Source organism: Juglans microcarpa x Juglans regia, chromosome 7S, assembly GCF_004785595.1.
Source record: "Juglans microcarpa x Juglans regia isolate MS1-56 chromosome 7S, Jm3101_v1.0, whole genome shotgun sequence".
Taxonomy (NCBI): Eukaryota; Viridiplantae; Streptophyta; class Magnoliopsida; order Fagales; family Juglandaceae; genus Juglans; species Juglans microcarpa x Juglans regia.
In genome coordinates this window covers 20,125,752-20,149,226 of record NC_054607.1, presented here as the reverse complement: position 1 = coordinate 20,149,226, position 23,475 = coordinate 20,125,752, and the positions used below count along the sequence as shown (strand labels likewise).

Genomic DNA, 23,475 nt, shown 5'->3' with positions numbered 1-23,475 from the left:
ATGATGTACTCACAACTATATTGCAACTCCCAAGAAGCAACATAACTTGCTAGCAATGAGTACACACAATTATCAATGTGTTACCAAATAGTCTCATCTTTGCGCTCGTCATTTAGTTTCAGTCCAGTCGCTTTTCCAGCAATGTCTCTTTAGACCGCATCATTCATGGCCATAGATAACATGCCAAAGTAGCAAACACTAAAACATCAACCTTGTGACATAGTCAAATGTCTCATAAGGGCATAAATAAATTAAGGTCATCAATTATGACCTAAAGGACTCACACGGTGAGGAAGCAGGGAACTATTCACTCACCTCTACTATTGATCGTAAAAGCACATGTAGTATGAAATACATGCTACGGTAGAGTTCTCTTTCCAAAGAAAGCGTATATCTAATATCAATTCACCATACAAATCTTAATCTAGTCGCTATCTCAGCGCCTAACCCGAGTTTCTCGATTTGCTCACTATTCGAAGCGCCAAAGAAATTCTCTCATCTAGCTAAACTACATGCTACATGGATTGTGGGTAACCATGCACAATCCTTTTAAATATGATGGACCTCATCTTAGCTCCCAGTACTAAGGCGACATATTTTTTGTATCTTACAACTTATCCCTCTTCGGACAAAACAATGGTTTAGCTATCTAATAGTTGATCTCATCAACTTCTATAAAAATTGTAATGCATGTGTCTCACGCGCACTTCCAATTTTACTCTAGAACTTTCAGATATTTCACAATAATGATAGTCTAAGACTATCTGACACTCATAATAATCTTTATTCGTTTCTAACTATTGCTCATGGAGGAGATTAATGCGACGATTAAGTCGTATAAATAATCTCTAGGCCTTCTTCATGGTTATCTCAAAGTTACTAAACTTTGTGCATCTAATTACACACATTTAGGAAATTTGATGTGTTAATCTAAGTCAGAACAAAAATAATTAATACACGTCGCAAGATCGAAAATTCGCTAAACTTCATAATCATCTCTTGCGCCTCAATGCTTAATTATTAATTTCTTACTTAATATTCGCGCAAATTTATATCGTATAAGAGATTAATTCCAAATCAATCTCAACCATACTCCCACTAGGATAAGTAATCTACCGAGTCAGTCACATGTAAAAATAATTTCTTCCTTGATCGAAGAAATCAATTTGAGCCAATTATAAGCATGGACTAATCAAACTCGGGCTACTTAATCCTCTAGTTTATCACATTCTAAAAAACTGAAGACTAATTCTTAAAAATAGTCTAACAATACAAGTGATAAAATAAGCTCAATACAATTACATGTAATCACAATACATGTACAAAAAAAGCAGTCTTGTTCCAGAGCATTTAGCAATATCATTAGAACAAATCGTATGAGCTACTAAAATTTAAGAGTATTACGAATTTCTATAATACCATTAAAAAGTGACTTTGAAACAAGCTGCTTTATTGTGATTGTTTGATACAAAGGGTTTTACACTCAAAATCATAAAACAAAATCCAAAAAAGGCAGAACAAAAACCAGGCAATGCGATATGTAGGTCACTAAGCACTACACGATCTACATTATATATTATCATCACGTTTATGTTGATCAGCATCATCTAGGTGTTCAAAAGCTTCTGCCTCAGTTTGGTCTGAGGTGGTTTCTTCACTTATGATGTCGGATGGAGCCATTTCCTCTGTACTTTGGCTGGCATCCGGGGAACTACTATTTGGTTCTGTGGCATTCATGACGGTTTGCTGCTTATCCATCATTCCAGAGAGGGCCAATCTCGGAGACCACTCGAGAACATCATCGATTATGTTAGATACCCGCTTTTGATACCTGAAAGATCGGTTGAATTGATACTTCACACCAATGCAAAGAAGCAAGGCAGAGGAGTAGTTCTCCATCAATACAAACTAGGTTTGGATATTCAGAACTAACCTTGCTCTAGCAGCCTCATCAGGAGCATGATGCCTCAGCAGCAATATGACCAGCACAGCTACAATTGCGTAGAAAAGCCTTGTCGTCCATTTGGGTCGCTCTTCCTCATCTTTCTTAGGCCAGAAACGAAATAATTCCCTCAATGTCGCTTCCTCGGCAAGGATATTAGGGAAGAACCAAACACGCTTTCCAATAACAATATAAAGAGCACCAAATATAGTTGCTCTCACTGCAAATTAGAAAGAAATCTCGATGATATCCAGTAGAAAAGCACAACAAACTGTCAAGCTCCACAGTAATAAAACAGCATATTGAGTAAACAAAACAGAAAAAAGTTACTCAAAATCACCCTAGAGTCCAGCAAATGAGAAAAGATTTCGCTCTGCCCACCAACTTAATACCACTACGCTGCCGGTGGGGCTGATGTCAAACTATGCTCATATCTTGAGGGAGTGCCAGCAGTTTTCCCACATCAGCCCTGATTTGTAGGCCCTCTGCAGACCTGTTTAGGCCTGTCCTGAGAGGTTCCCTAGTTCGTAAGGATGCTACATAAGGGTGTAGAAAACCAAAATAACACAATATAAAGGTCAAGGTTTACTCATAAGATTAGTTGCAATACTCCTTAGATCCGGAGCACATTGATGTGAAAAATACTTGGAAAATGCTTTCTTAGATTTGAAGACATCTTTTAAAATAAAAGGTGTCCCTATGACATAACATCTTTTTTATAGTGTTTGCAATTCCAGGTAGAAAAGCAGATGATGCATTAGGATTTGTCGCTGAAGTCGGGTAAAAGGCATATATTATGCAACTCTTAAACCCTGTAACGAGGTGACTGCACTGCTTGTAGATAGACGGGTGGAAAATATCATCTACCACAGGAAAGCTGAATTAATCTCCTAGGGAGAGAGAGACAGAGGAGAAAAGGAAACCCACAAGATGATAGAAAACAGTCTAAGACATACACAAATCCCAATAGAAAAGTAGCAGGTTGAACCAATTCAGCATTAAGTGATGATGGTACAAATTGGAACTGTGCAATCAACACCATAAAGCAATTCCTAATCACAATCCAAATCATCTCAGAAAGAGTTTATCACATGACCCATAAACCTATTCAAATACATCCCACATCATCACCATATTGTTGAAAACATTCCTTCCAGGACAGCTACTTGCACCTAAAGCACCTTTAATTCAAGTAATTAAGCTTGCAAAGGTTAAAACAGGTTGAAGTTTACGAGCATAACAAGTGCATTAATGAAGTCAGCCTTTAACAAGACATAACTTCCTGCATCCCAATTTATGTGTTTGTTTATAATTACAGAATTATTAACATAAAGATAAAAAAAATATACTAAAAAATACAATATGCATGCTGGTTGTCTAAACAAGACAGATATGCATAATACTGAATCAGCAGCATTAGCAGCAGCCATAGTGAAAGGTTGGTGCAATATAAAATGATAATGGTTCACTTCACAATAGTACGCAACACTTCAACAATGTTCTAGGAACAAGCCAAGCTACACGGAAAAAAATGTAAGATATATTAACAGAGCAGAACTTACGCGAAAGTAGTGATAGGATAAGTAGCAAGACTCCTGCGCATGAGTAGAGTATTAGCAGCTTGCACTGATGGGGATACACAGGAAATAAGCAAATTGCAAGAGTCAACACGGGCCAGAAAAATGAGAGAAGAGTCTGCCAAAGCGGCCGGCGTTTCACAAATGTCCATGCAAAAAAGGCATCATATTCAGAAAACACTTGCTCCTGCAAAATAGAATAAAAATTGATACATGCTTATGAAACATGATAAATTTGCTCCAAACTTCGAAGAAAAAGTAAAGCAGACAACAATCATGATGAGATACACTTCAAAATGATATCCATATCACTCAAAACTCAAAAAGGAACATTGAAAATGTTTGAAAGGTCTTCTCAAGTCCTTTATTCCCTGACATTCATCTCAAATGTCCAATTTGCACCCATAAGCTCCCGTCTTTATAAACTAACAAGGTTATTATGATAGTGCAGATTCATTACAAGACAACATATTTTCTGATGACAAGGAATCCTGGAGACTGTGCAAATGCAACATGTCTTTGATCCAGATAAACTCCGGGCGTGTAACACGTCCCCATCACACGGATCAGTTAAATCATCAACTTTTCACAGATGGGATGCGGCCCTAGAAATTGTTTGCACCCAAGGGTTTGAACCTTGACCTGGAGGGAGCATATCACTGAGATCAAGGCCCCCTTACAACTTGAGCCAAACCCTAGGGATTACGAGAAAACATATCAGATACCACAAGCAAGAATCTTGTGGAAGGAAGCAATATTCCATCAAAATATACAAACCAAAACAAGCAAACACAATGCCAAATATTGTGCCAGCAAATAGGCAGATAATAATGTGCAAGATCAAGTAACTTCGGAAAAAAAATTATGCAGGCCCCATATACTGAACTCTTGACTAGTCACTTTTTGTGATCGCAAGCAAAGAGACATAATGGAACTACTAAGCCTTGGTGTGTAAAACAGGTTTGGGCTCTAAGAAGTCAACTAACCGGGCCAAAAGTAGTGGTGTCTTTGTAGTATCGAGAAGATAATGGTTTTGTATCCACAATATATAAAGCAAGCAGCTAGCTGTGACGCATGAGGCAAAATAAAAAATTTAAGCAGCTCATAGGTCTAACTGTAAAGCACTTGGCTCAAAAAAACTTTTGAATGTTAAATACAAGAACTACATACAGGGAAAATCTCCAAGTGTGCTGGCCAAGTAGACAACTTTTTCTTCCCAGGACGAACAGTTTTCACCACACGATCACAACGCACTAAAAGATTCTTTCTTAAAAGAGCATTAGCTAGGTCATCAGTATCTAAGTTCTTATCCATTTCCAGAATATCTTTGAGCTCCGGATGATTTCTCAAGAAGCTAACAAAATCTTTTCCTCTGAAGTACTCCACACGTGTCTCCTGTAGAACAGCCCACCTAGACACTAGATCCTTATTGTCTCTCACCTTCTCAGCAAACAACTGAAAGGCATCCTGCTTGACCGGTTGTCCCTGAAAAGAAAAATAATAGCATCGCAATCAGAACAAAACAAGGGTAAAAACACAGATAAGTCCATAAAATCATTACCAGAAGTAAAACTTGGTCAGCAAAGCACGCCTTTTGTGGCAAAAAATTCGAATATATAACTAGATAGAGATTCGCATCAAGCCTAGAAGAATGTATAAAAGACCGCAATTATATAATAGAACGATTAACAATGCACCACCAACAGGTCATGGAAAACAAACTTAAGAATATACCGAAATATGACCCATGAAAACAAATTAATAAGAGGTGTCCCTGCATCCTAAGCAATCCCACCCTCTGTCCATTAAAATGAAAACCAACTGAGTATACAGAAATCATAGACCTTTCCTTTTTCTGGTGCACAAACCGACAAGTCTAGACCCTGAGATTCATGTACTCATACACAACTGTATATACATGGATGAGTGCTTATATACACATATATACAACATGTATGCATGTATAACGAATTTGAGAGATAAATCTAGCAGAGCATTTACATTCAAAATTTCACAGATACATTTGTAACTACTATATAAGCCCACTAAAAAACAATAAGATTGTCCGATCATAATCACCTAGTTCATGCAAATAAAACCCTAGATCACAGCTAGAGAGAGAGAGAGAGAGGGGTGGGAAGGGAGAGAGAGAGAGAGCACACCCTAGGAGGAGTATCGAAGTTGGGATCTCTGGAGCCGTTCTGGATAGCTCCCGAAGATCTTCGCGCCCTCTTCTTCTCTGCGCCTCCGGATTTCTTCATCTCTGTATGTCTGTTTCTGTCTGTGTGTCGCGAGAAGGCAAAAGGCCGTTACATTGTGGGTCTAATTTTGCTGACACGCTTTCCGTACCGTAGAAACAAAGCCTCATCATCAATAATTCTTTTAGGTCCGGTTTATATTCGCAAGTCATCTCAACTCATTTCAATTCATCTCAACTCATCTCATTATTATTCATTATTATTCATCAACTTTAACTCACAAATCTCACTATTATTCACAACTCATCTCACTACTATTCACAACCTATCTCAATTCATCTTCGAATCCAAACGATATCTTAATTTTACGATATTTGTTTTAAGAATAAATATAGATAGAAGTTAATATTAAGAGTATTTATTTTATACATATAATATGACATCATTTAGATCACACATCCCCCCACGTGAATGGAGGAAACAATCATGCAGTGAGTGTGAAGTATGCACTGCTACAATAACTTCTCTCTAGTATTACTCTTTTATATTTTTAGATGACCTTTTAATTTAAATATAATTTTTATTTATTTTTTTTTATCTACGTAGTGCTACATCAAGAATACTATCTTGATGGTCCATAATAATATCTTTTTTTTAACTTCTTGATAAACAAGATATGTAATTCTAGAGATAATTTAAGCATTTGAAACTTAAAATAGTTAAACAACAAATTTTACTACTAAAAATGGAAAAAACCCTAGTCGAAAGCTCTCTCTACATTTTCTCTCCAAAGAGCCGCCCCAACAAAAACCCAACCCAGGTGGAGCTTCGGCTCCTCCCTCCCTCCTCCCATCTGGTTAGACCAAAGACTATGTAGCCCTTTATTTTCTAGTTTTGTTTGTTTTCCCGTCTAAAGTATGGCGAAATGACGATATACTGTTTTCCAAAACCCAGCGACCACCACGCGCCCCTCCGCAGGATTTCCAGGCTGCCGATCCTTTGGACGGCCAAAGACTTTCATTAAACGGAGCGGCGCGTGAGTCACACGCGCGGGTCATAGCAGCACATGAGATCCACGCGCCATCGCACCAAGAAGCTTCTACTGTCGCCACGAGTGGCGTTTCTGGAATCAGGGACCTCGATTTTTTCAAACTCGATTAGCCGCCACACTCCTAGCGTGGCACATGTCCCTCACGCGCCACCACAATTTCTTTATTTCTTGTATTTTGCTTTCCTTCAAGCTGAAAATTTAGATCTACAATTGTAATCCGTCATTTTCACATCTATCTTTATGTTTATTGTTATTTCCTTTTGTTTAGATAAAAATAAAAAAAAAATAGTCTCTTGGACATTTTGTCCATAGAGTGAAAGTCATCTCCTCCTCTGGAAGTAGGGTTTGAAATATGTGCTTTAGGCAGAGTGTTGTATCTTAGACGGTTTGTCTGTATAGAGTTATAGAAGTTAAAACCATACCAGTCACAAAAGAAATTTGTGTGCTGGTAGAGCCCCAACCGTGAGTAGTTGGCCTATAATCTAAGATTTTTTCTGTATATATCAGGTCACAGCTGTAATTTCGTTTTCATGAATGAATGAAATCTATTTCCTAAAAAAAAAAAAAAGTTAAAACCATGTATTAATAAATGAAAATTCTATTTATAAATTGGTGTGTATAAAATAAATAATAAAATATTTATATAGCATTATTTGATTTAAAAGAAATTTTAAAATTTGAATCTTACGAATCAAATTTTATAATTTAAGTAATAAAAATTATGTATTTTACATACTGGCTTTAATAATAGAATAACTCTTAATAAATATTAAATAATTTAACTTTTTAAAGTACAAATCACTTAAATTTTTTATCTTTTTGCATTTAGATTATTCCACAATTAACGAGCATTGTGAAGGCACGACTAAATAATTAACTTACAATTCTCTTACAACTTTATATTAAATTAAAGATACCTTTTTCAAATTAAAATTTATTTTTAACGAAATAGAACATTTATGAATGAGGATAATGCCTAATTTGGTTGCATAGATGAGATGTAATGAGATTAAATTTGAAATTTGAATAAAATATTGTTAAAATATTATTTTATTTTAAAATTTAAAAAATTTGAATTATTTATTATCTTTTATGTAAGAGTTTGAAAAAATTATAATGATTATATGGAATGAGATAACTCATCTAATCTACTAAAGCAAACCAGGCAAGTTCTCCAATAGGGAAAAGTGAACTCAGATTAACAGCAATGTACCCCAATTCTCTTGTTCTTTTTGTACAATTTTAGGAGTGACATGTACAGAGTGTATTTGCTTATAAAGCATAACTGGTTGAAGCTGAAGCCTCCTAGCCTTCTACTTTAAGCTGCTTAAAAATTGGAACCAAGTTAATTTAGAAATAGATTTTCCATGACATGAGATGACAACTATGTGGATCATTCTTAATTTGGAGTAAAAACTTAAACGCTCCCATTGAAGAAACGGTAATGAAATTGAAGCAGTGTGAATATTTTAATTTAAAGAAGCCTGTAAAAAAAGGGTTCAATTAGCAAGGAAGGTACGCACGTGTTGTATATTGGCACGTAATTCCTCCCAAGTCAGGCCCTTTTTCTCTCTACCCCAGGCAAAAAAACTTTTCTGTCATCACCAGGATTCCAGCCCGTTCATTGGGAGGAGGGGGGTTGGAGTTTCGGCTCCACCTATATCTCCTCCACTAGCCAGTCACAGTAGCCTAATTTTCTTTCCCGTTTTAACTATTTTTTTTGTTTTTTGTCTTAGGTTTTTCTTCACAGCATCACAACAAGCCGATCTCTTGCTTTTCGGTGCTCTCCAACCAACACGTGCCGCCTTTTCTACATCCCAGTCGCCGATCTTCTAATTCACGGAAGGTTTCCGCTTATTTGTTGGGTGCGTTCGTCGCACGCGCTTCTTATGCATGCGCATCAACCACGTGCCATTGCGTCCTAGAGCTGCTTCTGTCAACACACGTGGCTCCCTTGGCATCAGAGGTTTTGGATCCTCCGGATCTAACCCTCCATTCCACTCTAATAGCGGCGCGTGACCTGCACGCACCGCTACAGCCTGTGTTGATCCTTTGCCGACGACTCGATTTTGTTTCAGGTTGCTATCCTATGTTCCTGCTTTCTCGAACCGAGGATTAAGTGAAATTGGGTGTAACAGTCTTTTCCAGCCAGTCCAAACCAACATGATGCAGCACAACCCCCTTTACTGTAGCTTTTAGTCGCAATAATATAGTCTGTTTTATCAGACTATATTACTTGGCTCCATATCCCTTTTTTTTTATGTGATGTATCTATAGATTTTGAGATGACTGTAGAGGACTTCCATCCTATTGAAACTTGTATCTTGTAATCCTTTAGTTTATCTATAAAATGCTAAACTTGCCTAGGAAAAAAAAAGAAAAGGAAAGTATGCATGTACTTATCTATTTTTAAGTTAGTAGTTGGGTGTGGTAAGGGTGTGTTGTTTCAAAGGAAAATGGATGAGTTTAAAATTTCATGGCTTTATTTTGAAGATTTAGGACTCGTTTAGTTATACAGATAAGATGATATGAGATCAGAAATATGTGAATAGTAGTGAGATAGTTTGTGAATAGTAATAAAATGTTTGAGTAAAGATATTTTATGGAGTTTTAGGAAATGAGAGATAAAAAATTGAACAAAAATATTATAAAGTTAAAAAAGTGTTTGTATTTGAATGGTATTTGGATGTTGAGATGAGATGAAATAGGTTGACACTATTTGTGAAACCAAATTGGGCCTTAATTTTAACAAGCATAGAATAGGCTTAGAGGCATAGGGAGTGCACAACCCATGCCCAAGGCCTGTATGCACGGCCTGTCCCAAGAGGCATAGTGCTTAGGCGGACCAATGCTTTTGTGTGGGCCGAAAAGACATAATGCTTGGGTGGACCAAAGCTTTACGCGTGGGCTGAACAAGTGCAACGCTTGGGTAAAGACAAGCCTTGCACATGGGCCAAATAGTCACAACTAAGGGTATGCATTTGGACCGAATTTTTTTTCTGGTCCGATTAAAAATCCAGAAATTCGGATGATCCGGGCGGATACAAAATTATATTATCAGCCTAGATCGGTTACGAATCTGGTATTTAACCGGCTATATCTGTAACCGGCTTTAACAAAAGTTAAAAGGATAACGCTTGTTTTCCCCTTCCCCAAAAGTTAAAAAGCTATAACCCATAGGTTTCCCCTTCCCCAAAACAAAAGGTCAAAAAGTAAAAATCACCTTGTGAAATTTCATTTCCTTCGGCGCCTCTCATCTCGCTTCTCGATTTCATCTCTCTCTCTCTCTCTCCAACGAAATCCAAGCATCCTTCATCAAATCCATCACCGCCGATGACTAGCAGTGGCCATCGTCCTTTAACGTCTCTTTTTTCTCTCTACTCTATAGCTTCCTCTCTCTCTCTCTCTAAGTTTGTAGATCTAAGTTTCTGTTTGTAGATCTAAGATTCTGTGTTTATAGATATGTTTTTTGGGTTTCTTTATTTTTAAAATCTTCAAGCAAAAATGTGTTTGTAGATCTACATGCTCGCAACACTTTTAACTTTTGTAAAACTGTGTACTTTTTTGCCTCTGAGAAATAATGTTCAGATGCTTTCTTAGTTTGTATATCACTTTCCTCTCTCGTTGGTTGTTTACCACTTTGGCTGGATCTATTTCTGTGGTTTTAGATTTGAGTTTCTGTGTTTGTGGAATCTGAGTTCCTGCGCTTGTAGATCTGAGTTTATGTTGGTATGGTACCCATATTTGTTCAATCTCAAATCTGTCGACTTATCTATGTTTTTCTTTTCTTTTCTTTTTTCCCTTCCTTTGGGTTTGGATCTGTATCTGTGTTTGTTCTGTCCTTTCTATTCATCAATAGTCTTTCTGAATTCTAAATGTGAATATGGGTTTTTGTGTTTGTGTTTAAATCTAGATGCAATTTGCCCAAGTCACAGTTTTTATGTTTAAATCCATATGTAGTTTGCCCAGATCTAGATTTTTGTGTTGTGTGTGAATAAACCATATATATGCTTTTGTCCGAAAGAGGGCATAAACCTTTTACGCTAGCAGCTTGATGTCAAAAAATGGTTATGAACCGATTATGTGGAAGGGATGTTGTGTCCATGAGCTTGTATTTGAATAATGTTTTGTTTGAAGTAGAAGAGGTATTACCAAATGTTTTGCTTTGTTTAAAGACTAAAGTACAAGATGTTATCGATGTTATCTTGCTTTTTAACATGCACCTTGTAACTATTTAAAATTCTCTTTTCTTTATGTTTTTTGTTGTATTTTTGTTTAATGAGCATTTTATATACCTAGCTTGTTGCTGAGAGTTTTAATAGTTTTGTCAAGCTGCTAAAACATGTGTTCTATTAATATATTTGCATGCTGGTAATTGTTTGTCAAGCTGTTGATCATAAATTGAGCATCAGTATATTCTTTTTCCATCAACTAATATGTTTGAATATGTGCTAAAGTGCTTTATCTTTGGTAGATTAAAAAGGACGGAATAGCCAAGCTTATTATGTTGCCACTGTTTCCCCAGTTCTCCATCTCCACAACTGGGTCAAGCATTTATTTCTAAATCTGTTTTTAGTACTTTATCGGTTTTTAGTACTCTTATCTTTTACTAAATCTGTTTTCAGAATAGTTTAGGCACCATTGACCAATTTGGATGGAGACAATGAAGACGTTGAGCAGCAGCAGCAGTATGGCTATTTGGAAATATTAAGAGAGAAATATTTCTATCTTTGTTTATATTGGGGAGGCAGATAGTCATAGCATTCAGTGTTACCTCTTGATATTGTTGTGATGTATTATTATTTATTTTGTTTGTAAATTGATGTTTTGCATTGTGATATAAACAACAATATAATATGCAGTGTATTGTGTGTTGATGTTTATTATTAATTAGTTTTATAAAAATTTGAATGGTTAATGAAATGTTTAGAATGCCTATAAAGATATTCATTATATGAAAAATAATAAACGTAATGGCTATTAAAAAAAGCCCTTTAAAAGTGTTAAAAAGATTTTTTCTCTTTTTTTTTTTTTAAAAAAAAAAGAAAAGGCTCTTCAAGTGTTTAATAGATATATATATATATATATATATTTTAAAAGCCTTTCAAAAAGTGCTAAAAGAAATTTGTTTTTAGAAAGAGATAAAAAAACCGTTTAGGAAGTATTAAAAAAATAATTTAGAAGAAAAAAGCAAAAAAAAAAAAAAAAAAGGGTATTAAACCGAATATCCGGTTACAATCCGGTTATCCGGGCTCAAATTCGATACCTGCCCGGGCTTTGGCCGAATTTATCCGAGTGAACATCTGCCCGGTTTTAAGAAGCCGAATCCGGATGATCCCGGATATTCGAATCCGGATGCACAACCCTGGTCACAACTGGTAGAATAGGTACTTGAATAGATACAATACTTCAAAATTAAATCACAAGAAAATGCCATTAAGGGACTCAAATTGATGCTCGCCCTCCTTTTCCCAAGGGAGGCACCTGACCACTTGGCTAGATATGTCTCATGGTCTTTACATGAAATATCATGTCTTTTAAACTAATAACTACCTATTAAAAAGTCAAAAGTTAATATTTGTGATATTTTATATGGTACCATTTCATTCTTTATAAAGAGAGGATGAAACGCATGAAATTTATTCATTCTATTCTTTCATTTTTTTAGTCATTTACACAATTTTGTAAAGAAATTCTGAAGAAAAAACTTCAGAATTGCTATATGCAATTAGTGATTTTGTTGTATCCTAGTGGTGAATTGCTTGAAACTTTATAGCAAACTCTTTTGAGTAGGAGAAATTATCACATTAAAGATAGTATTCTACATGTCTCAAAGTCATATTTATTTTTTTATATTACCGTATCCGCTCAAATTTCTTCAACACTGAAAACCTTCTCCATATGTGTGAGTTCTAATATATTAAATTAAACAACGTCAATTTGTATTTTTTTTTTTTTTTTTTGTACGATCCCTCTATAGACCTAGCAATTCTTTTTAAAGAGAATTTTCTCCAAGTTTTTCTAGCAAATTAATAATCTCATATCATAGAATACGTTATCTAAACTTTTTCTTGAAGACAATTTCATAACGTGTGGGATGAGTCAATGGGGTTTCTACTTGGTCTAAAATCTGCATCACGATCTGAACGGGAATTCTTCTTTGCAGGCTTCGTCTTTGCCAACATGGCTTGAATTTGCTGATTCGATCCACACTCTTTATCTAGGATGTTTCTACGAAGATGCCTTTTTTTCTTTTTGCACTTTGGAATAAGCTGAATCCCCTTTTTACCTTTTTTCTTTTTAATTAAAAAAATTGAGATTCCAACAATTTTTGGATAATATATTTCTTCTAAGAAGTGTTACGGTCATAAAAAAATTCTATAAAAATAAACTTACAAATTGATATAATTTCATATGATACGTTAGATTTACTTTATAATAAAAATAATTTATAATCTAATATATTATATCAAATTATGTTAATTTATAGATTTATTTTTACCAGATCGTTTTGTAGTTTGTGAGATTGTTTTGTGGTTAAAGCATTTCGTTTTTTTAAAATGGACAAAAAAATAAAAAAGAAGAAAAAGGCAACCAGCTTTTAGCCAAGGGCAATTATGCCATTTCAATCCGGAAGTCAACACTCAACAAAGTGCATTGATCCTCTTGCTGATGAGTGGAAACGCGTACAAGTTCTTCCGTATTATGTAATTTTCTGTATTTTTTTTAATATTTTATACAGTTTTGAGGTGTACAAAAAAGGTAGTAAATTGCTAATAATAGAATAATAACTCTATCATTATTCTTTAAGAAAAATATTCAAAAATTAGAAGAAGTGTTTAAAATAGGAAAATTATTTTTAAGTCAATACAAGTGTAGTAGGGTAAAAAGATAGGTACATTTGGAACTCACATTAAAAAAAATTATTTTTATAATAATAATCCATAATTTAAAAAAAAAATACAAAAAAATTATGAATAATGATAGAGTTACTACTCTATTACTACCAATTTACTACCTTTTTTATATTTGATTTTTTAAATTTTTTATTTATTTTAATTAATGATTAAGGAAGTGTGTATTAATAAAATTATATATTTTTTTAATTTTTTTTAGTGATTAAGGATGTTAAAAAAATATTTAAAACAAAATGATGAAAAAAAAAAAATTGAAATGCCTTTTGGTCGTAGATGAGTAGTAATAGAATAATAATCCTATCACTATCCTTTCTTAAATGAATAGATCGGAAATATCTATTTTCTCAAAAAAAGTGTGAGTTATTTATACACTTTAAGACTATACCTAATATTACTGTATTAAATTTTATAACTTATCACTCTAGCATTACTATGATTCACCTATTATCTTTTTTTCTCCAAAGTATGAAAAATATTTCGACCATAAAGTTATAGAAAATTTTAATCCTATACTTCACTTTTAACTGTTTTGTTTAATAATAATATTTTTAGGAAAATGATAGTATCACTATCAAATGTGTCCACTCATATTTTTTTATTTGTTTTATTTTTTTGAAAGTATTTAGTAGTGAATTTATATATTTTTTTATTTTTTTAATAGTTAAAGATGTTTAAAAAATGCTTAAAGAAAAAAAAAAAATTCATTTGCACTAGTGTGCATATTTGGTAGGCACCCTAACATTGTCCATATTTTTATCCATTTGCAATTCGTTGTATTTTAAGTAATTTTTTATTAAAAAATTCTTCTCATTAACTACTATTTACTATTTTACACTTTATAAAAACAACATAATACCCAATGAAAAATACCCGCACATCCTATGAAAAAATTATAAGTATGGAATGTGAGAGTGAATAGTGACTAATACATAATAAATTATTTTTTATTTAAGTAATTATCATAAAATAGTCATTTTTTAAAAAAGGCATAGAATTCAACTATCATTGTACTTAATTCTTAGGGGTCAAAAGATTGATTATCTTAGAATTTAATCACCTCCCGAACCACCCAATTTATTAGGGTTGTTGATGGGTTGGAAAGAAAAGTAAGAGGTCCCTTCTATTTATTATTTTTCTGGCAGGAAATATAAATTATGCGTCCGTGAATTTGAAACTTTTTGAAATTTTGATTGAATTTTTTTAATTGTGTTTGGATGTTGAACTGAGTTGAATTGAGTTGAGTTGAGATAATAAAATATTGTTAGAATATTATTTTTTAATATTATTATTATTTTGAGATTTGAAAAAATTGAATTGTTTATTATATTTTTTGTTAAAATTTAAAAAATTTGTAATGACAAATGGAGATGAATTTAAAGTAGAAAAAAATAAACACAAAATGAATACCACGACATTTATAACTATCTGGATGAATTTATCTAATAATGTTAAATGCACAAAAATTATATAAAGCTCATTTCGTGAGACTATCTTTCTCTCACGTGCGGTTTAGATCATAAAATAAGATGGTATAACTTTAAATGAAAATTAAAAATTTGAATAAAATATTGTTAGAATATTATTTTTTAATATTATTATTATTTTAAAATTTAAAAAAGGTTAAATTTTTTATTATATTTTATATAGTAACTTAGAAAAATTGTAATTATGAGATGAGATGAGATTAAATATTTTCACTATCCAAAATGGATCCAATTTAATCAAGACCTATAAGAAATCTCTATTATTTTTACTACACATTCTGAATTTAAATCTTTATATATATATATTTATATTAATTAGGAACTCAAATAACAATTAAAATAATAATAATAAGACAAGTGTTTAGTCCCTAAAGAATTTAAAGAGTTTTATAAATTGATAGTGATTTATATGATATATTAAATTATAAAATATTTTTTATTTTAAAATAGATCTCATTATTTTGTAAAAAAATATTTGTAAATAAGAACTAGTTTAGTTTGAGAAACTTTTCAAATTATCTTATTTTATCTCAATATTTAAATATCATTTAAATATAAATATTTTTCAATTTTAACTTTTTAATTTTTTCATTTAATCATTATAACTTTTTTAACATTTAAAACAAAATATAAAAAAAAATACAACTTTTTCAAATTTTAAAATAAAAATAATATTAAAATATTATATTATCACTTTATAAATTTTTTATTTAATTTTTTCTTTTTCTTGTTAAAAATTTCATATAAATCTTAACTTAAACTGCATTTAGATGTTAAACTGAATTGAGTTGAGATGATAAAATATTATTAAAATATTATTTTTTAATATTATTATTATTTTAAAATTTAAAAAATTTAAATTATTTATTATATTTTATATTAAAATTAAAAAAAATTTAATAATAAATTGAGAGAAATTTAATTATCAAAAAAAACCTAAATTATTATTTTATTATTATTTATAAATTATCTCATTATCATTCACAAAAAAATTCTCATCTATTTAAACAAACGAGGCCTGAGAAATTTCTGTCTCATTCCATTGTTGAATCCCAAGGGAAAAAGAAAAAGTCTGAGCCCAAACGAAACGTGCTTTCTTTGACTGTTCCTCCCCAGATTCATTCACACTTTGAAACTGATCCTTTCACAATCTGCACTTTCCCAGACCTTCGTTTCTGCGCCTCCTATTATTATTACTATTATTAAAGATCGGCTTATGCCCTTCTTCGCATCTCAAAACACATCCGGGTCTTCTTCCCCTTAACAATTTCTTCTCAGTCACCTAAATTCCCTTAGATTCCCTGCTGGGTTTTGCTTCTCTAACATTTTGGCCTATTCTCTCCTTGGCCTTGTAAGACTCTTGGAACCAAAAACATCCTCTTGCCCTTTTTTATAGGTACTTTAAAGAACAATTATTTACCACTATTTTTGGCTAACCGTTGTATCTCCCATAGATTTCGGGTTTTTTTTTTTTTTGTTTGAAACAATTCATTTCTTTTAATTGTATGGGTGTCTTGAAGATCGGAGATTCATGGGTTTTCTTGTAAATTTGAAGAGAATTTCCCAAGTCTTTGGAAAGTCTACTTTTGGGAGAAAATGGGGCTGAAATTATGAATTATCCACACGATTTATATGATGTTCTTATTCTCTCATACTTTCCTGCTCAGATTCTGATTTATTTGCCGTTATGATTTATTGGGTCTTCTTGAAATCTCAGAAAAAGCTTGGAGAAATTGAGATTTTTAGGCTCTGATCCATGGGAAATTGCTGTGCAAGCCCCGTTACGTCTTCTCAGAAGCAAAAAGGGAAGCGCAAGAATAAACCCAATCCCTTTTCTGCTGATTACGCTGCGATCAAAGGTACTGGCGGTGGGAACAAGTTTTGGGTCTTGAAAAATCCGACGGGCCGTGACATCTCGGCCCATTATGAGCTCGGCCGTGAGCTCGGGCGGGGAGAATTCGGGGTCACATACTTGTCTACCGATGTGTCCACAGGCGAGGAGCTTGCCTGCAAATCGATATCCAAGAAGAAGCTTAGGACTGCGGTGGATATTGAGGATGTGAGGAGGGAGGTGGAGATTATGAAGCATTTGCCTAAGCACCCGAATATCGTGACCTTGAAGGATACTTTTGAGGATGACCAGGCAGTTCACATTGTGATGGAATTGTGCGAGGGAGGTGAGCTGTTTGATCGGATTGTGGCGAGGGGGCATTACACGGAACGGGCTGCAGCAGGTGTTATGAGGACCATTGTTGAAGTTGTTCAGGTTGAATTTGGATCACTTTTTAAGTTATTGGTTTGGATTGATATTGGTACTGATTTATACTTATTTTTCTGGCCGTTGATTTCTATGTAGCAAGTTAAATTTTTTCCCCTGAATCAGCATGCTAGGATTTGTGTTTTGTTTGTATGATGTTGGCTAAATAAGATTTAAACTATTGTTTTTATAGGTTTATTAGATGCTGGTAACTTGGTTTAAGGAAATTTGGTACCATATTGTTACAACTTTTGTAGTTTAAACTCCTCGTCGAGGGCCTATGCATCCCCAGGATTAGTCGGGACGCCGGACACCCGGTGCCAATTAAAAAACGCTTGTGGTTTACATCTTGCAATTTGTTTTGAGTTTTATGTCTCTGTGGGTCTGTATTCTTGGTCATTCAGGATTTCAAAAGTCAAAGTAATGAAATCAAAATAATTTGAGTGGCTAATTGCTTCCCCTTGTTTATCCTTGGTTTCAAATCCATGTTTTCACGTTCATGGCTGGCTGTTCTCTCTAGGCACTGCTGCATGGCGCTTTGTTGATTTGCTAATGAAGTAATTGTCGAGTGAGATATATTGTTATCCAATTTGGGCTACACCCCCTAGTGAGAAGCCATCAATTTAACCAGTTTCATGTAGGGAAACTTTCGAAGGTGCGGTGCACGGGACCGGGGTTTACTCTGCAGAGGTGTGTCCGTTGGAGAGGTTCCCTGGCATTAAAAAATAAAAAATAAAAAAATATTGTTATCCAATTTGTTCTTGAGGGTATTTTTTAGATCTGTAACCCCCCCTCCAAACAAATCCCAAGTAGGTTCTCACTAAGATGGTGTTGTTTTTGTCTGATGACTTCCGTATGATTGGTTGCATGTTATTACTGAGCTATTGTGAAATCTGTCATAGATGCATACTGATTGGTTTTCTATACAAGCAATTTGGTTGTAGCTCAGGTTTTCTGTTTCTGTATCTATTTCCATGTCGTTTACTCTGTCTGCCTTTTAAATATGTTGGACCGTGTTATTTGCTGCTTCTGATATACTCTCGCTTAATGATTTAAATGAACTTGCTGTTGTCGAATAGGTATGCTCCTGCTTCAGCTCAAAATGTTCATGTGAAACAATCTAATATGTTTATACGCATTTTCATTGCAGATGTGTCATAAGCAAGGAGTGATGCATCGTGATCTCAAACCAGAGAACTTTCTGTTTGCAAACAAGAAGGAAGCGTCTCCCTTGAAGACAATTGATTTCGGATTGTCAGTATTCTTCAGACCTGGTATTGCACCACATCCATTTTAGCTGTCTTGTTCCTTTTTTTCCTCCCTAGTGGCCTTTCATGTTATCTTTCTCATGTCCTTTTATGGAAGACATTGCCCTAAACAAAGCGTTTCATTTTTTACAGGTGAGCGATTCAATGAGATTGTGGGTAGTCCCTATTACATGGCTCCAGAGGTTTTGAAGCGCAATTATGGCCCAGAGATTGATGTCTGGAGTGCTGGAGTTATTTTGTATATTTTACTATGTGGTGTTCCACCATTCTGGGCAGGTTAGTCTTCTATATCAATAATTTTAAAGATTTTTCCTTTTCTTTTTCTTATAAATTAATTTGACTGTATACAAGCGTTAGACATCCTGGGTTTGATTCTGCATTAGAAGTTTCTTTGGATTACCTAATACATGGTTCTGACAGGCGGGTCGTATATTTGGGATACTCCCAAGGGGTGGGTCCTAAGGGCCCTACCTTGGTGAGGCTCCACACCATTAAAAAAAGTTTAAAAGGGCTTTAAAAAAAAAAGGATTTGTGTTAGTGTAAAATTTCTATTTTTGATTGAGGTCATTTGACAAACATGTTCTCAAGCATGTAGTTTCTTGTGTTTTACATTTTGGATTTGCATCCTCATGAAATCCCTTGTGTTTTGCATGCAGAAACTGAACAAGGGGTAGCACAGGCCATCATCCGTTCTGTCATTGATTTTAAGAGGGACCCTTGGCCTAAAGTCTCAGACAATGCAAAGGACCTTGTGAAGAAAATGCTTGATCCAGATCCTAAGCGGCGGCTTACAGCTCAGGAAGTGCTTGGTACTGTTCTGCTTCATAAGCTTTATTTGTTTCACATGTGCTGAAATTTATTGCTCAATATTAAATGACTATCCCATGCTATCACAAGCAGATCATCCTTGGATACAAAATGCCAAGAAGGCTCCAAATGTTCCCCTGGGTGAGACTGTGAAAGCCAGGCTCAAGCAATTTTCAGTAATGAACAAGCTTAAAAAAAGAGCTCTAAGGGTAACGATCTTGATTGACTTGATATAGGAAGATACAAATGTTTAATATATATTGCTGTGTAAAAGTAAAAATAATCTTATGTTCTTAGCTCTTTCACAATGCTCAGTTTGGCTTTTAACTCCCTGTCTTCTCAAAAAATTTGTTCACCTGTTATGCAACTTTCAGATGTAAGGGAATTTTTAAAGGTCTAATGGTTTTCTTTTCAGAAAATTGTCAATCTAATATTACGATTCCCTTATTCTATAATCTGAACTTAGAATATATTATATAGGGCCCAATGCAATATTGCTCATATAAAAAACAATAGTCTAAACCTTTTTGAAATTTTCATTCTAGGTGGTGGCTGAGCATTTGTCAGTGGAGGAAGTAGCTGGCATAAAGGAGGCGTTTGATACAATGGATGTTGGCAAAAGAGGCAAGATAAACCTTGAGGAACTTCGAGTTGGGTTGCGAAAGCTTGGCCAACAGATTCCTGATGCAGATCTTCAAATCCTAATGGAAGCTGTAAGCCTTGCACAACTATTTATCCTCTTTAATCCCTGTGATAATCTGTTACGTTCCTCATATGGATTTCTTTGTGGCTGAAGGAGTCCTTGGCACAACAGTGTTCTGCTTTTGCTGCAATGCTTTTATTCCTAGTCGGCCTTTTATTTCCTTTGGAGTTATTTTGTGTGTTGCAAATAAAGCTTAGCCTTTAGAAGATAACCATTTTAGTTTAGGAGTTGCTAATTTGGTTTGAGTTGGGGCCAATCCTGGTAGAACTTTAGAGATTGATGTAATTTAGAAGTTGTTCAATTATATTTTCTTTTGCTGCAGTGAATAAAAATTCAGGTAAGTACCTATAAAAAAGAAAATAAAAAAAAAATAAAAATCTGGCAAGTGTTTTTACTATCAATGCATGCCATTGGAGTCAGAGGTTCTCTAATACATCACGTTTCTTTCAATATATTCATTCAAAAATGGAAAGTTGTGCAAAACCAATGCTGCAAACCTTCCTGTTCACCATTCAGTCTCCCAAATATGATCAAATTATGTTTTTGTAAAATAATTGAACTTTGGTTTCTGCAGGCTGATGTTGACGGGGATGGAACTCTCAATTATGGAGAGTTTGTTGCAGTTTCAGTTCACCTTAAAAAGATGGGCAATGATGAGCATTTACACAAAGCTTTTGCATTCTTTGATAAAAACCAGAGTGGTTACATAGAGATTGAAGAGCTGCGGGATGCTTTGAGTGATGAACTGGATGATAACAGTGAGGAAGTTATCAATGCCATTATGCAAGACGTGGACACAGATAAGGTTAGTATTGAGTATTGAAGTGTATTTGAATTCCTTAACAAACACCGTGCAGTGTTGAAGCAATTATACTCTTGAAAGCTTTGCTGCAAGCATTGTTTTTTTTCGTTTTTGCCTCTCTTCTATAGATGATTGAAAAGTACAACATAAACGAGTCTCTTGTGCAGTGTTTTGCCATTGGTTCTGTGCTTCTTCTCGCCATCAATCCCAAGAATATAATAGTGCACTAAACTTTATATAGCCTTTGTTTGGTAGAGTTCATTGATAATTTGCTATATTGAGAGTCCAACCTTGTTCTTATTTAATCTTGAAGGATGGGTGCATAAGTTATGAAGAGTTTTCTACCATGATGAAAGCCGGTACGGATTGGAGAAAAGCGTCCAGGCAATATTCACGAGAAAGATTTAACAACCTCAGCTTGAAATTGATGAGGGATGGGTCCTTACAGCTAGCCAATGAGGGTAGATGAATCAACTAATATCATCAATTAATGATGGAAAAAGCTGGTGTTTGGGAATGAAGATATTCTTTGAGGTTAGATGAACCGATGATTATCATCAGTTATTGGGGGAAAAACTGATGTTTGGGAATGAAGATTCTTTTGTTTTGTTGGGTTTTATGCAATCCTTGTTAATTTTTTCATTTGATTTCCCTTCAAATAGGTTGATGTCTTCTCAAATAGCCATGTTTAGGTTGTGTTTGTTTTGAGTTAGTTGCAGGAGAAAGAGAGAGAGAATTAGAGTCAGGGAGATGTAGTTTCATGAAGTGTTATCGTGAAATATGTGGTTGTAAATATTGTGAATTATAGGCCCACTGGTCCTTCTCATTAGGTTATGTACTCTCTATCTTATTGTTGTTTAGATGTTTACATCATGTGCTTCTGATTGCAGAAACTGCCACTTGCAGTTTTTAGTTGAAGTACAATTTTCTATTATTTTTCCTTTTGCATTGGGAAAATCTTTGTTTTGTATGTTATTCTTTTTTTCTTTTCTTTTCTCCCCCCCGCCCCAAAAAAAAAAAAAAAAACTATATTTATTGTGGGATCTAGATTAAAAATATAGTTGATGCAATAAACTTTCACATAAGTAGTGTTTGATACAGATGTCATACTAGTTGACGTGGAAGGTTTCCATGTTAGTGGTGTATTTAGACCTCGTTCGCAGATCAGATGAGATGAGATGAGTTGAGATGAAAATTAAAAATTGAGTAAAATATTGTTAGAATATATTTTTTTTAATATTATTTTTTATTTGAGATTTGAAAAAGTTGAATTATTTATTTTATGTTGTGTAAAAATTTAAAAAAATTATAATAATTAAATGAAATGAGTCGAGAAGTTTTAAAAAAACTAACGAGACAGTGTATCAATAAGCAGTCTTGCAAATTATTATTATTATTTTTTTTAATCTAGCTTTATCTTTTGGGCTTCCACATGAAATTTCCCCTATATTTTAGCGGGTCCATTTTAATCTTTTCTTTTGCGAGGATACCATGTGGTGAGGAAAAAAGATTTTTAAAAAATCAGATATAGCTAAATAATTATTTTCTTTCTTATTTAAGTAATATGGTTATGTAGGATTTGCAAGTATTTAATGTGGTGTTTTAAGATTGGACGTTCGGTACATATTAATTATTATTGGTATCGATATTCTATATATTATATTTATAGTCTTAAATCTAATTACAAGAAAATGAAGGTGTTGTCTCTCTAGACAAATTAATATGCTTTTCAATATGGTGTGAACACAATAAATATACCTAATTTCTTAAATTTAGAATTGCAAAAATGTTAAAAAAAATTAATTATGCAGCCAAGAAAAATTAAATATACCTAATATTTTTTTTTCCTTTTCCTTCTAGAGTTCTAATTGTACGATGATTTTGTTTTCATCAATTTCACACGTTAACAATTGAAAAATCTAGCTTGTATATGTTGTTTCTCAAAAGCATCTTTTTTTTTTTTTTTCCCAGGAACATGGTCAACCAGAAATTACCATGATTATTAGACTTATGCTTATCATGGGTATCCCAATTTTTTGAAAAATTGCAATTAATGTGTGACATATAACATTAATGCTAGTCTAATATAGAATATGCATTCTAATAGTTAATACATAGATAATTAGCGATATGAAAATGGATCGAGTAATATCTAATGGTAACGCTAGTAGCTAAGTCTGAAGACAAATGTCAAAATCATACAACGCTAAACTTGATATGACCAACAAAACCTCGAACGTATCGCCACAAAGAAAATTATGATATTTGCCTAATAAATTTAGTCGATCTCACATTCTTCTTTCTCGTCTAAAACAAAGAACTTCGCCTTCACTTTGCAGTGCTAGTAATTTCTTTTCTCAAATTTTTATCTCTTCCAGATAAGTATTTTCTCTATCAAATTCTTTTATTGTTTGTCATCTCAATCAAGTTAATCTCATTGTCAATTTTCTCATATTCTCAATTTGCTTT

General features: G+C 33.7%; 2 protein-coding genes across 4 annotated transcripts; one reads left to right on the top strand and one right to left on the bottom strand.

The window, feature by feature from the left end:
• Positions 1-1,429: 1,429 nt before the first annotated feature.
• On the bottom strand, positions 1,430-18,397 carry LOC121241048. 2 transcript variants are annotated; one of them, XM_041138646.1, is made up of 6 exons: positions 18,379-18,397; positions 5,682-5,800; positions 4,690-5,004; positions 3,505-3,706; positions 1,934-2,162; positions 1,430-1,831 (listed from the first exon to the last, which is right to left on the bottom strand). In XM_041138646.1, exons 2-6 carry the CDS (start codon positions 5,778-5,780, stop codon positions 1,570-1,572), a joined length of 1,107 nt encoding a protein of 368 aa, XP_040994580.1. In that variant the 5' UTR covers positions 5,781-5,800; positions 18,379-18,397; the 3' UTR covers positions 1,430-1,569. The 2 variants fall into 2 exon arrangements, with proteins under 2 accessions (XP_040994580.1, XP_040994579.1); XM_041138645.1 differs by lacking the exon at positions 18,379-18,397 and having other exon boundaries at positions 5,682-5,837.
• On the top strand, positions 16,197-21,954 carry LOC121241047 (calcium-dependent protein kinase 8-like). Of its 2 annotated transcripts, none has more exons than XM_041138643.1 (9): positions 16,197-16,565; positions 16,887-17,435; positions 18,577-18,700; positions 18,827-18,970; positions 19,351-19,503; positions 19,595-19,710; positions 20,047-20,214; positions 20,779-21,009; positions 21,320-21,954. In XM_041138643.1, exons 2-9 carry the CDS (start codon positions 16,926-16,928, stop codon positions 21,473-21,475), a joined length of 1,602 nt encoding a protein of 533 aa, XP_040994577.1. In that variant the 5' UTR covers positions 16,197-16,565; positions 16,887-16,925; the 3' UTR covers positions 21,476-21,954. The 2 variants fall into 2 exon arrangements, with proteins under 2 accessions (XP_040994577.1, XP_040994578.1); XM_041138644.1 differs by having other exon boundaries at positions 16,837-17,435.
• Positions 21,955-23,475: the final 1,521 nt, after the last annotated feature.